At 42.1% G+C, this 18,665-nt stretch overlaps 1 protein-coding gene across 1 annotated transcript in view; it reads right to left on the reverse strand.

Annotated features, from left to right (window-relative positions):
• sema3bl (sema domain, immunoglobulin domain (Ig), short basic domain, secreted, (semaphorin) 3bl) overlaps window positions 1-18,226 on the reverse strand; it is a 57,799-nt gene extending 39,573 nt beyond the window's left edge. Inside the window, exons 1-2 of the mRNA XM_079273776.1 lie at window positions 17,837-18,226; window positions 1,875-2,035 (exon numbers count right to left, since the gene is read on the reverse strand). Coding sequence (XP_079129902.1) covers window positions 1,875-2,035; window positions 17,837-17,942 — 267 coding nt within the window. The 5' untranslated portion in view covers window positions 17,943-18,226. The remainder of the gene's footprint in view (window positions 1-1,874; window positions 2,036-17,836) is intronic.
• Window positions 18,227-18,665: the final 439 nt, after the last annotated feature.

The raw sequence follows: 18,665 nt of genomic DNA on the forward strand, positions 1-18,665 counted from the left end.
AGAGACAAGGAAGGGACTGACATTCAACCCAAACAACAAACATCTTAACTAAATAGATTTAAAGGAACAGTTAACAATTTTGGGACATACACACTGTTCTGTTCACACTGTTTATACTGTTATTTTTCCTTTCAGCGTTGGTTTATGGAGTATTTGACAGATGTGTGTCATCTCTTAAACCTTTGTTTCACTGAACTGGCTTCACGGATACATTTTCTGACGGCTGGCTCCGTTAGAAGGCCGGGCTTTAAGGCTCAAACAGCTTGCAGCAAGCTAGAGTATCGGCAAGCTTCATATGTGATCATCAGCCAAGACAGAGAGCCGTGCGAGGAGGCAGGAATAATAGGGACGATGAGATGGGCGACATCTGGCTCTCTTTGTACATGAATTCCCTGTTCACTCATGCACTTTGTCACATACACACACACACACACACACACACACACACACACACACACACACACGCACACTGATGATTTTAGCTAAAGTGCAGAAGCACTCAGGGTTCTTTCTGTTTTAGAGAGTTATTTCTGTTCTGCGCTTACTAAACCAGTTTAATGAAACATCGAGTATAACCGCCCTGCTGGAAAGTTGAATATGAATTGATGTATGCTGCACATTTTCCCAGAACAATTCTTCTACAGATATGGAGATGAAATGTTTGAATCTAAATCAGTTTATTTCCCTCGGTTCAAAGTCCTCCTATAAATCCTCTCTGAAGACTCACAAGATATAACTCAAAGGTATTCTAACTCCATGAATCACAGCTAAACGTATCTATGTCTTTTGTTTTACTGGGAAAATGACATGACATTTGAATTCCACTCTAATCTGAGAAACATTGTCACCATTGTCAACATACTGTATCTGCTATCCTGCTGCAGCACTGCATCACAGTGACATACACACTGATTGTTTCAATGAATAGATTTCATTTAAACAGTTAAGTTTCTAAATGAAAGATCCAAATGCTGAAGCGATAATAAAAGCATTCTTCTCTCTCTCTGTTAGTCTGACTCTCAGTGTTTGCTGACAGTGGAAATCTGCAGCTCAGTGAACAGATCGGACTTCTGGATCATAATTCATCTCTCACGTCTTTCTGGAAGCCAAATAAACTGTCACGTTCGCAGCATAACCACTGTGTTTGACAAGCCTGAATGATAAATTAAACATACCGATTAAAGGTATATATGTAAACCTATTAAAGATAGATATGTAAAAACGAGGTCTGATTCATGACTCGCTGCACTTTTACAGGTGTGAGTTTGTAGAAATGTTTTGGCAAAGGAAGCAAGATGTAAAACTTGCTTGTTTAGGTTAGAACAAACACTTTTTATAGAACAAGAGGTGCAAACCCTAAATATCTTACTGCAATAAACGCATTGTATCCATACATTTGCATCTATACTGTATGTATATGTATATACGGTAGTATAATTGATCAGTACGAAATCAAGTGTCATCTATTTATAAAAAAAGAAATAAGCTTTCTTTACGCTTTTGTTCAATAGTTTCAGCAACGTTTTCTGTTCCAATTTCAGTGATGATGCAACAGCAGTAAAATAGAAAATAAAAATGTCTGTTCAGGTTTGAGTCACCACATTAACAGTTGATTTATGAGTGTAAGAAGGCTTTAACATATGTTCTGCAAAGAGAGAATTCTGGAAAAAACACAAAAATTGTACACATATCACTTCAAGTCATATATTATCTTCTAGAGATTGAAACTGCAGCATAAATCAAAATGAAGCGATGAATGTAGACCGTACAGTGACTAACCTTTCACAAAACATCAATTACCCGGAGCAGAATACCACTCAAATACGGAAATAACTTTCAACTTTATGCTATTTATTGTCTCCAAAACGCCTCACCTCTTTGGACTCGCTGCTGGCAGGTCCCAGCATGAGAGAGTAGAGGATGTCTTGTCCTCCCAGGAAGAGGCGGTCACGGTACTCGTCCAGGAAGACGGCGGTGAGAGAGAGCTGGCCATGGTAGCCGCTGAAGATAGACGACCTGTTGGTGGACAGCAGGTCTGCAGAGAGAGAGCGAGAGATAGAGAGAGAGAGAGTCATGAAGGTAGGAGAGGCAGATATAACAGGTGTTTGTGTGAGAGAGTGGAAGATTTTTGAAGCGGTGTGAGTGTCTCATCGGTCTATCTGAACTTGAATTCAACCCGGTCTCTCCCACTCCTGCAGTTGTTGCATCAACCTTTTGACTTTAAAGCTGCTGCAAGATCAGAGAGGAGAGCCAGGTGTAGGCTGGTGTGTAGACAGACACTGACACATGCTCACTTATATGTGTGTATCGTGTGTGTGTGTGTGCTCTCATGAAGTTGTGCACTTCAGTAGCTTAACAGTTGAGGTTTTCAGATTGTTCACTGGATTTAAATACATATGTGTGTGAGAAGACGTCTTCGGTATGCCAGACTCTCAATGGAGTCTTTGGGATGAATTGGTTTTCCGTCTACCTCTCATCACTCGTCTGTCGCGCTCAATATTCCTCTCTCACTCTTTCCAACACACACACACACACTGTGAGAAAGTAGGCCGAGTCACTCAGCACTCAGTAAGGGTATTGACTGAGTGAAGCACAGGGGCAGCATCACCTTGTCCAGCATCACCTTGTCCATCACTGGGGCCTTGCAGACACACACATATATGATCTGTTTTTGTTAGAAATCTCTGTTTCTCAAACTCACAAGCTTCCACACACACAGACCTGCATACTCTACAGTACAGGACTGCAATAACACACACACACACAGATAGACAGTGCATTACCAGTGCAGAAGAAACTTTGACAGTAAGTGGAGAACACTTTCAACAGTTTAACATCGATCATGTTTTCTCTGTGAATACACTCGTTACCAGCAGCCAAATCAAAACCTGAACCAGCATCTGGTGAAACACTGTCCTCCGCTGAGGCCGACGCACATCAAAGCCTTTTACTGTAAATGTTGTTACACAAAATCCTCTGTAGATAGATAGATAGATAGACTTTATTTCAGACTCTGGGTCCATACAGGCAGATACATAAAAAGACAGACACAAACAATGAAAGTACAGAGGCCTAGCAATGCCTTACAAAGAGACAGCTGTACCAATGTCGCCACAGCTGGGACTGGTAGCGTGTGGTGCTAAACCTTAAAACAAGTATGATCCCATTTACAGAGTCATTCAGTCGACAGATGAATTTGTACATGAGATTTCTTAAAACTGTTTGGAAAGTGTTGACTCGTGCAGCCACAAATATTTCACTGGCACTACTCCATCTCGCTCTCTTTAACAGTATTCTCATGGCGTCATTGTACGCTACTTGAAGTCTCTGGAAACTCTTTGTTTTGTAGTTTGACCACAAGTGTGCAGTGTAGAGTGGAGTACAATATGCTCTGAACAGAGACATCTTCACTCCATCTGTACACAGACCAGACTAACGTGAGAGACTGTTTGCTTGTGCATACATCATACGACATTGCCTGGAAATGTCGTTATCATCAGACATGTGTTCTGTTAAAAAATGACGAAGATATTTTACTTCACTACAGACACCAAGATTATTGTCAGACAATTTGAAGTCAGGGAAGTTTAGACACTTGTCCTCTTTAGTTCTACAGATCAGGATAGCACTCTTACTGGCGTTGTATTTGATGTCATGTTCCACACCGTACACAGTACATATAGTGAGGAGCTGCTGAAGACCAGCGCTAGAAGGACTAAAGATCACCAGATCATCTGCATACATGATGTGATTAACCAGAGTATTACCCATCATGCACCAGTATTACAGGCTTTCAGTTGCTTGGACAGATCATCAACATACAGATTAAACAGAACTTGTCTGACACCATTGCTAACCCCAAATGGGGCTGACACACTTTTACCCCATTTTACTTGCATACTCTGGTGCGCATACCAGTAAGCCAGAATTCTCACTATGTATGTGGGGACACCTCTTTGGCTCAGTTTAAAAGTAATTTCCTATGATTAACACGATCCAAAGCTTTGGAGGCATCAATAAAACACATAAGAAGTGATGAGTTTTGACCTCTGTATTTGTTTACAGTTTCCTTTAAGGCATATATACACAAGTCAGTGCCATGTTTGGCTTTGAAGCCGAACTGGTTATCTGTGGAGGTGATGAAGTCCTGTATTCTGTCCAGCAGAATTCTTTCTAGGACTTTTGACAGGACGCTGGCCAAAGCAATGGGCCTGTAATTCTCTAGGCTACATACTTTACCAGCTTTGTTTTTAATGACTGGCACAAAGAGAACAGACAGCATTGAGTCTGGTAACAAGCCGTGAATCATGAAGCCAGTAAAACAAATAGCGAGGAGAGGAGCTAACCTCGAACGAGCATATTTAAGGTGTTCAGCAGTAATATGGTCTAAGCCACTTGCTTTGCCTTCAGACAGTTTATTGATAGCTTAGTGCACCTCATATGATGTAATTACCATTCACTCATTACTCTCAGAACTGTCCACGCTGTACAAATCACTTTTGATGCAGTTAAATAAGGTGCTATAATGCTGTCGCCATAACTCAGCAATGTTGTCTGTTCCTGAAATTCCATCTATAGTGCATGGTAAAGATGTTTTACAGTTAAGAGCTCTCACTTCTTTCCAAAAATCAACTACGTTGTTGCTTAGCAGCTTCTTGGCCATGGAGTCAGCCCTCATGGCTTGATCATTCTTGCAAATGAAGCGAATGGCATACTTATATCTTGCATTGGTGAGCTTCTTGTACTCAAGCTCTGTTGTAGACATTTATAAGGGGAATAGTTTCTTAAGAAAGATTTAAAGCTGCTGGCAAGAGACTAATGAGCAGACACACGGGCAGGAAGACATTGGGGATGCTCTGTGGGGAGAGAAGGAGTTGGAGAATTGAAGATAAAGTTGGACGGGGAATGGAGGGGGAGTGTTGTGGCTTTTAGCGGCTGGTAAAAGTCAGAAAATAATGAGTAAGAAGAGAGATAGGCGGGCAGAGAAAGCCACAAGACAGACAGAGATTGTAGAGACGTATGATGGGTTTATTGAGACCGACGAGCAAGATCAGCTTCAGATCTGTTTTACATTAAATGCTCGAGATCTGTGCCATTGAATGATATGCATTTTCATGCCAAATGTTTTATTTTCTCAGTGCAGTTTGAATGCAGTCATTATTGTGACATTTGACAATGAACAATTTGCTAAATGGTTTGGTGTTTTTCAATGAAAGCTGATATATGTACAATAACCGCCAGGCACAAATGAAACATTAACACGCATGCACTGATACAGGCAGACATGTAGAGGCCCGGATGTCACCGCTGGAATAAGTGTTTTCATGTCACAGTTTATCAGCAGAACATGCAGGCAGCTCCACACACCGTCAGCTGATGACTTCCTGTCTCAACAAGTTCAACTTTTTCCACGCAGCTCTGAGCCCTGAGATGACCTCTGGCAGGAGAGTGAGTGATGAAGAATGACGAGTGACGAAACTGTGTGTGTGTGTGTGTGTGTGTGATGGGTTGAACGGGTGGTTTTGTGTGTGTGCTGAGACCCTCAACAGATACTGTAGGTTTTAGACCTAATGTTCACGCCACACCTCTTTGTTTGGACAGGACAGATTGCAGAAGATGGATAATGTCAAATGTTTCAGAGGGTTGGGGTTGGAAGTGAGCAAAAGAAGTGATCATGTCCTTTAAAACTTTCATAACTTTAGGGGTGTCTGGTGGTATAATGTTTAAGATGCATGTATCACGTTCAATTCAGGCCATAAATGTCTTCACCAAATTTCATGACAATGCGTCCAAGAACTGTTGAGACATTTCATTCAGAACCACAAATGTAAACCTCATGGTGGTGCTGAATGAAAAGTCAGGGTATCACCAAAGTATGTAGGATTCATCCTCTGGGGACCGTGAATGTGTCTAGAAAATATCAGGGCAGTCCATCAAATGGTTGTTGGACAAAAGATCAGTCTGGACCAAAGTGGTGGACCGACAAACCGTCTCGAATCCAGTTTTTCTTCATTCTTTCTATTGTATCATGTAAATCAGTCAGAAGTATACACAAATCATCCTCAAATAACAAAAGAAATGTTCACGCATAAATACCACAGCCACTCACACACACAGAGGGTAAAGGTGAGCTAACAGCTTCCATCTGCAGCTTGTTATCACTCCGGCAGCTCATCGCCTCACCGTGGAAACCACACCACTGTCTCACCTCGACTCTCACTAACCGTTCTCTCCTGCTGTCAAATCCATCTTCACATCTCTTCCGTCTCTCCGTTTAACCTCTCTCTACACTCCATCATGCTCCGTCTCTTCTTTCTATCCATCTTTAACTTCCTCTCTTTCCTTTCTTGAAGTTAACTTCTAAACAGGTCTTCAATTTCATCTCTCATGTCTGTGCATGTCTTTTTGTCTCTCTCCCTTCGCTGCTAGATATTTCTCTCGTCTCTCTCTTCGTCCATCTTGTGTCCTAGTAGGAGCCTATATACATCTACCAAATCCCTAAAAGCCTCCATATAGGGAAACTTCTACATCTGTCTGCAATGTGCTTAAAAGCAGTGAGCCGACGCTGCATTGACAAACAGCCAAACCGAAGCGACACGCGGAGGAGCATCTGGTTTCACTGCAAGTGTCAAACCTCAGCTATCGCAGCGTGCAGTCTCAACCACTTCAAAGATTGCTTTGCAGTCATTTATTCTGGGATGTGTTTACATTGTCAATGTTCCGCTTAGTCAGGCTGAGGCGTTCCCCCGGTGTCTGTCAAATCCGAGAGTCAGACGACTCAGACTGTGCAACATCACTCACTGCTGCTGTCCAAACTTTTTGCTGATTTGCATATTTTTGTCAGGGAGCTTACATGGTTCTTTCATCACCCAATGACATGTAAAATAAACTTCTGATTAAAGATTTTTAAAAAAGATCGAGTGTGATGAAACTGAGGGCAGGATTACTGCAGAAATGTATTTGGTTAAAAAAAAAAAGGTGAAAATGTTACAAAGTAGACATTCGCTCAGACAAGTCTGGAAAATAAACAAATATAACTGAGCAGAGAATGAAAATAGTTCACTTCCAAATCTCATGCTGACACCTCGAATGTACAAATTGGGCACAGGCAGAGAGTAAGCTGTGTTAAGCTGCAGACACGCGCACACACACACGCATGCATGTAATATAGGCACATACGCACACACAATAGTATCAGTGTTATCATTGGCTCAGTGGGAGAGGGGGACACATATGAAGCCTATTAGGCCTGCGGTGCTACAAAATGCATACCAGAAACACACACGTACACACACACACACACTATCATGAATTAAAAAGGCCCTGGTTCAGTCACACCTATTCCCACCTCAGCTGATAAAACTCACTGACAGTCCGCTATCTCCAAATATTGTTTTGTTGACATTTTCTTTTCACATACTGTGAAACACAGACGCACAAACACACATAAATACCCATTAAACTCATTACACCGCTGCTTCCCAGCGTATCATTAGAACTCAGCCGTATATTGTTGCAGCGTGTCAAGTATTTCTGGAATCTGCCGCATGCACAAAAAGGCATCTGCTTCTCCTCCTCCTCGCCCTCTTCTCCCAGGTCTCATATTCCTTCACATCTTCCTCAGTTTGCCGTTGTGGTTTGTTGTGACATGTGCATCAGGGCTTCATTATGGATGGCTTTCTGGCCTATAATTTTACTGTATTTGCTGTAGTACAGAAAAATAAGAAAATGCAATGAATAAATCATGCAAACAGTTATTTTTACTGTACTGTTGCATTTATTTGTATCAAGATAAATGTGACAATTTCTCTTTATGTAGAAGTTAGGCCACATCACTCCTATCTAGATATCATCGTCAATGTGACCATGTTAGCATGCTGATGTTTAGCTGCAGCTTTGGCTCGTTTCTCTAAACTCTTAAAATCAAGTCCGGTCTAACTGGCATTGAATTCAACCTCTCATATTGTAAACTCTTCTACAAACGATTTAGACAAACAGAAACGATGGTAACCAAAGACTCCAAATAAACTGGGACGATTTTGTTTTACAAGCTCATTGTCCCCAGCATCTGACTCCAAGAGGGGTTTCACGTTTTGTTTGAGTGACCATTGTGAAGTAGGTCACAGTGGTGAATATTGGTTCCTCTTTTGTGTAAAAGGCAACAGCGGCAGATGAAGGAAGGCACAGCTGCAGCCTCTCAGAGCACCGAGTTGACTGAATAGCAAAGAGCAGACTCTCACACAAATAGTTTGAATTGATTATAGTTGTCTTTTCTACACTGGAAACTGGTGTTTCTTTCTGATGTTGTGTACATTACAAACATGTTGCAAGTGCATCTATTGTGGTTGTACTTATGTCGCTGTATTGACGTTTCTTTCTCCAAAAAGATTTTGAAAGAGATATTTTGCATGTCAATATAGCTGCACATCAGGCTTCTATGTCATCACTATTCTATTTCACTTTTATACTACATTGTTTTATAGTATATTATATGTGATATAGAAAGTGTTAATTCACAGCTATAAGTCCTCCACATATCTGTTTCCACTGTTTAAATTCACAGCGATGTGTCCTGGCAGAGAGGCCAGATAACTCGTGACAGAGTAAATCCTGGGATTTCCTGCCAACCTGTTACGGCGCCTCACTGGAGATGTCATTTCCCCCCCACGCAACATGCATTCTTAACAGACTTGATCATGTGATAAAACCATGAGAAGTGAGATGAGCGCCAAAAAGAGAGCGCACACAACAATCTAGTGACTTTACGGTGAGATACGGTCTCTTTTTTATTTCTTAATCTTTCTCTCGCACACAACAACTGATATTATTCAAGACTTCTTCTTCGTCTCAGGACCCGATCTTCTGTGCCGGGCCAATCAAAACACAGCACATGGTGTTACCTCATCGCCCTCGATACTCATCAACCCTGACCCCCCTCTGTCTCTCTTTTCTCCCTCATCATCTCTCCCTCCCCTTTTTTCTCGCCACATTTTCCTTTCTCCCTGACGGACAGTTGCTTTCTTTCCATCCATCTTTTTCTTCCATCCACTGTCATCTCTTTTTTTCTCCCTTTTTGAATCTACTCTTACGCCATTACTCACCCGTACCACACACACCTCTCCCTCATTTTATCTCTCTCAACCAAAATGATCCACAACATGCCGACTCCTCTTAACCCGAGCTTTCCTCCTTCCTTTTCTTCATCCCTGCTTCTTTCCTTTCTAATCTCACCCTTCCTCTCTTAACCTCAGAAACATGTTATCCTTCCTTCTCAACCTTGCTTCATTTCACTTCATCATTCCTACGGATATTTCGGTCTGAAGAAAGTCCAATGCTATTTCATTCCCTCAGTCTCTTCTTAAACTCTGTTATTATTTTACTCTCATCCCTCCCTCCCTAAACGCCTCATCCGAGGCCTCCAGCGCTCTACAAAATGTTCTGTTGGCTGTGTTGCCTAACACACACACACACGTTAATTGAATCCAGCAAAGTGCAGGCACGCATTTTATTAAATTCTTCTTCTTTGAGTTTAGTCAAAGCTATTAATTGTTTTTTTTACATAAAGTCACATTAATTCATTTGTTTATTTTGTGTTTCGAAACCAAAAACAGCAATTACTTCACGATTCAATTATGGGCTAAACGAAAGCACATGCAGCTGATGCCCTAATCGGCAGCAAATACACTGAATACATGGGAGGCCAGTGAGACAACTGGTTTCAATACACATCGGCAGAAGCACCAGAGTATTCACACACACACACACACACGCACGCACACACACTGCACAGAGCTTTTCCACTGGTATCAGTTAACGCTGATGTTTGTTTGTGATTGCATTTGTCAGCTGCCGTCTATAGATGCATCAGTCCACATCGAGTCTCTAGTACTCGGCTCTTTTTGTCAGCAGCTCCGGTGGAACTAATTGATTCAGTTTGTTTCTGTGGAAGGAGGAGCAGCAGCTCAGTGTGTGTGACATGTCCTGCATTAGAGAGGGATCCCATCACCCCATGGCCTGTTTCTCGATCACTTTGCATTGGTTGTGAGCCAAAGTACAAAATGGCAAGACACTGAATTGGGGTTTGTATGCGTGTGTGCGGGCATGTTTAAGCCATCTTGTGGGAACATAAATCTGATTACACATTCACATTTTTGGAGACTCGCCTTCTTTTTGGGGACAATACGGCAACAAAATGCACGTCCCCGTGACTTACGGTAAATCATCATATTTAAGGGTGAGTACTTTGTTTAAGATTGGGTTTAGGTTTAAGTACAGGTTTGGGTAAGAGGTTAGTATTCGGCTATTAGTGGTTATCGTTAGGGTAAGTCTCCAGGAAATAAATTTAAGACAATGTCCCCAAAAGTCATGAAAACACGACTCTGTGTATGTATGTGTGTGTTATCATCCGGGTAGGTTTTCTATTCTGTTTTTCTTCCTCTCTATGCTTGCTGCTCTCTGCAGGAGGATCCAGCTGTACTACTGTGTATGTAATGCCTGGTAATCCTTTAATTTCTCCAGTGAAAAAATACACAAGCAGAGCTGATGATGTTTATCTATCTCATGGAGGGCGGTGGAGGGATGCTTCTCCCTCAAGTTGGAACAGCATGACTCGCTACAAAACACTGGCAAGGCATCTGCCATCCCAGCATCACGGCCCAGCATGCACTTGGCGGACACAGACGTACAGGAGGAGGCCAAGTTCAACATTAGTCCAACTGAGTACAAAGTTTTCACAAGGTGTTATTGTGAGACTGTGATTTGTTGAAAGTATTAAAAGCTTTGGGTGGACACGAAGAGCAGTAACATGTAAGTTATATACTATAGTTCAATACGTTGCACTGGTTTTCAATGATTGTTGGAACGTTAGAGACACTAGACGCTAACACAGGACAGGAGGCCATGAACACATAACACATCTAGGACTAAGCCTGGACCTCTTCTCTGATAAACAAAAAACATCTGACCTTAGTCTTGTTCAGTCTGTTATTTTGCCTTTGTTGTATAACAATTGGTTTTAGTTTGGCAAAGTTAAACAACAAAGCGGTACGTCAAATATCTCATATTTTAATTTCTATGTGGGGAAAACAGTATTGAAACATGTCATGTATCAGTTGCTCCGGGACTATAATTTATCTACAAACAAAAATATGCCTTCTGAGCCATTTCAAAGACGCTGTTGTCAAATAAAAATCCTACACGGAGAAGCTTTTAAATGGTATCTGGAGCTGAAATATAATGGAAACAACAGGAGCAGAACAGCAAAGACCAGCACAGACCAGAACAGAGAAGGGTAGACAACAATGGATCGGATCGGTACGAGAGCGTAGGGTGGGTCAGACCTCCGGAGGTCTGCATCGAGGAGAGCAGTTGGGCGTGCCAGGGTGTAGAAAGTTTCGAGAAATAGTTTGTCAGGACTTGAACCCCCCCCTTGGTGAACATCCACTGCTGTGCTTTTTGCAACGCTCCTGTTAAAATGACGGCCCTCGCTGTGGAGTTGGTTTTTGGCTGGCCTCTTCGCACACATGCACATCTATTCTTTCACTTGCTCATGCTGGTCTCACAAGAGTGAACAGAGATAATGATTTCACAAAGGACGAGGACACAGGATACTCCCACAGTGTGCGCAAGACACACATACATACACAGAGACGCACACATCTCCCGTAACTCCAGTGTGTAAGTGGGGTACTTAGTAATCTACATGACAGATGGTCAAAGCCACATTGTTGGGACTTGAACCCTCAACCGTTGCTTCTCCAAGGGACCAGTGTCTTTCAGCCTTCAGGTTAGCCTCTCTCCTCCTTTTGTCCATCTATCTGTCATTCCTCCATCTCCTCCGCTGTCACTACTCTACCCTCCTGTCTTTCCTTTCCTTTTCCTTTTCTTAGCCCCTGTCCGTCTTTGTTTTTTCATCCATCTATCTCTCTCCACCACAGGTCCATGACCTCTTTTCATCTGTACTTTCATCTCTGTCTAATGCTCCCTTTTTCCTCTCTTCATTCACTCTTTCATGGATCCATCATTTGTTTTCTCTCCACATTCACAGATCTTTCATTCATTACTTCCCTCCATTTCCCTTTTCTATCTCTGTTCTTTGAAATGCATTGATGTTCCCTCTCTTTCATGGACATTCCCCTCTCCCATTCACCCTTCAGTCCGTTGATTCATGCCAGCATTAGGGGCACATGTTTTAATTCTCAGTGCAGTCCTGGTTCAGCCAGTTGAGCCTTGTAGAGGCCTGTGTGCACTGACCTTTAAGGGGTATCAATGCAGTGTTTATTTGGACATGTTTTGCAGCAGTGTTAAGCTGTTTGAGTCCAGAAGGGGTTTATCAGTCTATCCTCAGACTTTAAGGGGGCGTGGTGGGTGTTAGACTTATCTCCCAGGGGTAGCTATAGAGGTGTCAAGAGGAAGTGCAGCCTTACAATTTATTCTCTGTACTTTTTAGCTATATTTTAAGATGTTCTAGGATGTAAACTACCTCCAGAGACACCCATCCATCTAGTGACGGCTGAAGATCTTAAAGGATTAGGCTTATTATCTCTGTCTTATTGTCAAAAAATGTTATAATAAGACCATAACCCACAATGTCTTAGTACTTTCACACTCGCCTTTTTCTGCAGAACTCAGCCCAATGTTTTTAACAGATAATTCATTTTCTTAAACAGCTGTGCAGCATAGTTTTGTAGGAATCTAGATGGGAGTTTGCAACCAACTGGACATCTCTGTGTGCCAACTGTTTAGGAGAATAACAGCGAGTGACGCCAAAACGTGAAAAACCGAATGGTTTGTCCCTCATGGGCTACTGTAGAAACATGCTGGTGTTCTAAGGGGGGAAAAAACAGCCCCTCACTGTGGTTCTTAGCTTACAGACATCATTTTACAACTTGTTAAATGAGTTTGTCAACAGTAAGAAACAAGTTCTGTCTGCGTCGGCAGTCCGCAGTCTTATTTACATGCTTGTACTTCATGTTGCTGGAGAAAAAAATACAGTTGAAAAACCAACATGTTCCTGGTTCATTTCAAATCTGCTCTGCCGAGAAATAAGCCTCAACCTCACCTATAATGTAATTTCCTTTCGTATGTAAGAGAAACAATAGGAACAGTCAGCAGCTGCATTATTCGTTATCGGCACGATGACACTGTGGTTCAGCAAAAAGAAACAATCAAGGACAGATGTTCACATTCACTGTGTTAGTAAAGGACTTCTCATTTTTAACCTCTTCGTGGCTTTCTTATGCGTAGATTATTTATTTTGCGTCTCTCTTTTTTTTCATTATTTTGTTTCCTTTTTCTTTGTCTCAAAGATCACAGGCACATTTTTCTCCTTATCTCCCCAGCTTCCTCTCCATCTGAGCTCCCCTGATCTGGCCTTGTGTTTATCTCAATCCTTTTTCCAGCTCCCCACCTCCCACACATTGACATTCAATTCTCTCTCCACCCGTCTCTCATTCCTCCACCTGTGTTGTTGTCTGTGATCTGGCCTGGTCTGTGATCGGTCACATGAGAGATGCTGTTGACACGACAAACAAGTGACAGCTTGAGTCTACATCGGATGCCATTTCCCTCTCTCGCTCTTTGACAAACAATCACACACACAGTTCAATTCAAACTCACACTCTAAAGTGTCAGTACACACAGCTTTTTACATCAGAAGCAATACACACAGACACATTTTGCACTTTATACACTATATGTAACACAGTATGTATGAACGTCTACACATAGATTCACAAAAAAAATGCTTTATAGATCAAAAGCGCCTCCACACTAAGGCCTCAGCACACACAGTTATCTGTATCCAACCACTGTGGCTCTCTCTTTTCTCTCACACACACAGTCGTTCTTCATCATGCCCGCGTTACAGTAAACGTTACAGTCAGGCACAAATTCGAAGCAGCACTATATATATATATATAAATTATATTCAACTTCATAAAAATACATCTCTTAATCACTAACGCAGACAGCCGAAATCAATAAAGGATCACAACTTTCTTTATTTTCAGACTGTTTCTTATTATTCCTTTTTCTTCCTTTTATTAAACTATTTGGACTATTGTTCATGTACTGTAAACTTTAAATATTGGCTATAGAGCCTGCGGGCTAAAGACCTTACACAAACATTAGAAATTCAAACACATGTCAACCATTACTAAAACACTAAAACCTCTCTTCATTCTCATATTATTTAGAGCTGAAGCTTATATACATCCTAGTAAAAAAACATGTGCCTGAAAAGCCAATTGGCTTGGCTACTAGAACCTTCAAGTTTCTCCCTTTTGTTTCCTCTTTTTCTTTCCTTCATGGGTTTTAGATCGGTCCGGAGGCCTGGGAGCACTTAAACTAAACTCGGGGAAAAGCATGCGAGAGAGAGAGAGAGGGGCAGATTGCATTAAACGAGCTAATACGCAGAGCAGGGAGGGAGAGTGATGGATGAAAAAGAAGAATGGAGAAAGAAAAGAAAAGAGCTGAGTGACGAAAGGATGGGAGACGCCCTACATTTCAGCAGCCCTGGAGTCTCCAACAGACTCCCGGTGACAGATTACCCCGTTCCGCCTAAGAACAACCAACACCCGTCGATACGTACGCATCTGGGCCACGCCGACTGAGAAAACAAACTCATTAATTCACAGGCTAGCGAAAACAAACAGAACCTTTCACTCTGAGAACTAATGCAATCTGATCAAAATGGGACACTGATCTGTGCGTTGGTGTTTTCAAGTGCCCCCTCCCCCCCCCCCCCCCGCCTTTGGCAAGACAAAGTGAATATTGTATTAGACGGAGCATGCGCGGCTAAGGTCAGTGGGTGTTTTTTGTGCGAGAGAGCGCACACCAAGAGACTGAGGGAATTCAAATGAGTGAAGAAGCAGGCAGATTGAAGAAAGAGGAAGACAAATGAAAGACATACAGAGACAGATGGAGAACGGCAGAGAGAGATGCATGATGGGAGGTTGGTATAGATGCTTGGCAGAAGGCTGGGAGTGCAGCCAACCACACACACACATCACATACCTCGACGCCTCAATGTCACCCGGTAACACACGCACACACATCACACACACTGACTTTGGTTGTCAAGAGATTGAATTGCAAATTCATTTACTTTTTTATGTGAACTGGGATTTTATTGAAATATGTTAATACATACGTTTTTGAATGAAGCAAATTAATTAATGGTGAAAACAATTAGGAAGGAAGAACGATTAAATCAATTAAAATATTGTTGAAAGAAGATTCTCTCTAATTTTACCTTGATCTGTTTTTTCCCTGCAAATGACTAAATCAATGCTGACTGTGACGCTATAACTTAACATAAACAGATGAGAGTACTTTAATAGTTCGGAGGTAAATGGCCTCCTTCCTGTTTGAACTTCTACCCACTAATTGATTGAAATGAGATAATGACAGCTTTTCCTGTCGCTAAATTACGTCCACATCCTCCTGGGAATACAAGCGCCCTCTGGGCTTCTCTGGGTTGTAATGAAAGCCGGAGCGAGGAAGAGACACGCACACAGAGGGTAAAGAAACACTGAAGGGAGACGAGAGGAGTGAGAAATTACACTAAAGAGTGAGAAGATGGGACACATGGAGACATGAGGAATTATTTACCGTTGAAAAGTCAAACGGGAAAAAGAAAGACTTGAGTCAAGGGAGAAATTATGTGAAACAAGGCAAACTGTGGGGTCAAATCTGAGGTCATCTGAAAGGAAGCGAGAAATTGGTTGGTCACAAATGAGAATCTTACAAGCAGAGTTTCTTCCCACACTCCTCATAATGCTTGCAAAATGAAAGCGTTTTCTGATGGCAAGTAATGAAGAAAACTGGTTTTATATGGTGTAGTTTAGACTAAAGTGAAAATGGTGTCAAGTAATGCTTGAAAACGGTCACTAAAGTGCAGCGACTCACAATCTTGGGTACTGCTCTTGCACCTCTAGTGTTTGCCCAGGGCATGACTTTGTTTGTTCAATAAATGAGGCTCCCTCCACTCATCTACTCCTCAATTGTGTTGCAGGATTTCCAGAATGTTACATATAATGACAAAAAACTATTATTCAGTAAACTCTGTATGGCAAGGTTATTACATCTGACATCATCTCACACTAAACTTAGTCTCAGGGTATCATGCACTGATACAACTAGAACATCACATTTGGTCGAAGAGAGGATAAAATATGATTGTCTTCACATTTCTTCACACCAAACTCCCACGACACAAAAGTGTTACAGTACATGTTACAGACAACACACAACCTTGTAAATTGAATCAACCCCATGGCCTTGATCTTGCGCCACTCACACAACAAATGTAACATTTCAAGCCTCACTTCTTCTGGGCTGGATAGCAAAGTGGTAAATTGCCATGGCAGTGGTAGTTTATGTTTTGGCCTAAAGGGGCAGTGCGAGAGGAAAGCTCATTGACTGTTAATAAAGAAGGGAATACTTCATCCTCTGGGGAGCATCATGAATGGAAATGTAATGGTGATGTGTCCATTAGATTTTGATATTTCTTGTGCACGAGTGAATATTGTTGCCTGATGGTGTCACTTGCGGAAAGGTTAAGGGTCACCTAAAGCTTTACGTTTCCTCCTCTGCAGGAACATGAATATGAAGTTATTAACTAACCCGCTAACATGTTCATCCTTAAGCCCTGTTGCTAAAAACAAATATTAATAAAGTATAAAGCAGCCTATAGTTGGTGAAGAAATATATTGTAATGTATATATGCAGTCCCTTTGTTCTCTCTCATTTCTCTCTCCCGAGCAGTATTTCCAGTGCAGCCAACAGGAAGACCAGTACACTCAGCTGGTGACTTTTCTCCTGAAAACATGGAGCTGAACGGGAGGAAATCCTGTGTGATATCTATCGCTGATGATGATTGCAGAACCCGCTGCAGCCTGAGTGAAACTAAACAATGACGATGTTCTGGCACCAACACAGTCAACATCACTTAACACACACGCACACCCACACACACACACACACACACATTGTGTCCTGCCCTGCCTTATTCACATTAAACCTGCAGTGAGTCATGTCCAACAACAGGGTTCAGATTAGAGAGAGGAGAGAGGAATGGGATCCGGCCAAAATTATACTGTATATGGCAATGTTTGAATTTCAGACGTTTTGGCAGTAAAAAGCCTGTTATCAAGCCCACAACCTATAAAAGCAGTGTAATATACTTCCAGTGTTAAAAAAGGTGAAAGGTCATTATCATAAGGTTACATAAAGTGCAAAGGCTTATATGGCATTAGAGGTTATTTTCAAAGTCCTGTGTTGTCAAGTCTTTAATGACATAATGCTAATCACCATAGCTACATCCATACACCGCAGTGTAAACGATGATTATGTAACATTCTTCCTCGGTATTTCCGTTGCCGCTCCTAATAAACCTTTTTATTGAGACGATCGCACCTCGGTGTGTCCCACGCGATGAACAGAGCGATGAACTCCAGCCAAAATCTCCTCTGGCGGGACACCCCGCCTTGCGCTGCAGAGCGCTTTCAAACTGGAAACCAGCAAATCAACGTGCATGCGTGCATCCTAAAACACATTAACCCCCCAAAAAACAGTAGCCACAACATCGACCTGGATTTAACGGCCCCAGCTCGGACCACCGAGAAGAGAAGACTTATAGTTTCAGATACACATGTAAAAAATAACCCTAAAAGCGCACGAAGAGAAGGAAGACCCAAAAATGCGAAGCACGAGATGGACAAATCACGGACAAATCACCAATTAATGCCACCTGCAGGGCGCGCGGGCGCATAGAAAATGTGATATAGCGAACAGCTGCTTGAACATAGATATATATAGATGATTACTTAATTACCTTTATATGATGGTCTCAGTCGCGGTACATTTAACTTGGTCGATGAGACGGTGGCGACAAGTAGTGCGACGAGAATCATGTTGAAGAAAGGTGTAAATCCCTCCATTCTGCTGAGGAGATGCCCTCCTGCTTTTGACTGATCCTAATTAGACTGTGAAATAGGATGCCTACAATCAAGCAGTATATTCCAAGACAATTTAAGGGGGGACAGTTGTTGGATCCTTGTTCTCAGTTAGAGTGGCAACATTTGCGTTTTCAGGTGGAATTCCCCCGGTGCGTAATCGGGTGTTTGACCGAACAGCTGCGTCCTCTCCGCGGAGTGAGTGCCGCTCTGCCCGTGCTGATGAGGTGATTCACTTACTCCGCTCCAAAGGCTGACACTCTGTCAGATCACTGCCCAACAGAAGTCTGTTTCAGTCAGAGAGACAGGGAGAGAGATACCACGCCTTAAGAGAGAGAGAGAGAGAGAGAGAGAGAGAGAGAGAGAGAGAGAGAGAGAGAGAGAGAGAGAGAGCAGTAGCGCTTCAAGTGACCTGCCCCTCTTTTACGCAGACTCCCCAGGCAAGGCGCACTTGGAGGCACGTTCTTACAGATGATTCATAGCACCATTTCAACATCTAGTAAAGTGCATTCATCATTTAGCTTTTATAGAGGCCATTTATCACAGTATATATAATCCTTTAATACATAGTTTGTAACACATTATTAAGTGGACAGTAGGACATTTGAAGTGTACGAAGTAGTTGGCTACTACATCATTAAATAACAAAACTATGTTTTGTTGTAATCCATTTATTAAGTGTGTGTGTATATGCACACACAAAGAGGG

The sequence above is a fragment of the Melanostigma gelatinosum genome (assembly GCF_949748355.1).
Source record: "Melanostigma gelatinosum genome assembly, chromosome: 8".
Classification (NCBI taxonomy): Eukaryota; Metazoa; Chordata; class Actinopteri; order Perciformes; family Zoarcidae; genus Melanostigma; species Melanostigma gelatinosum.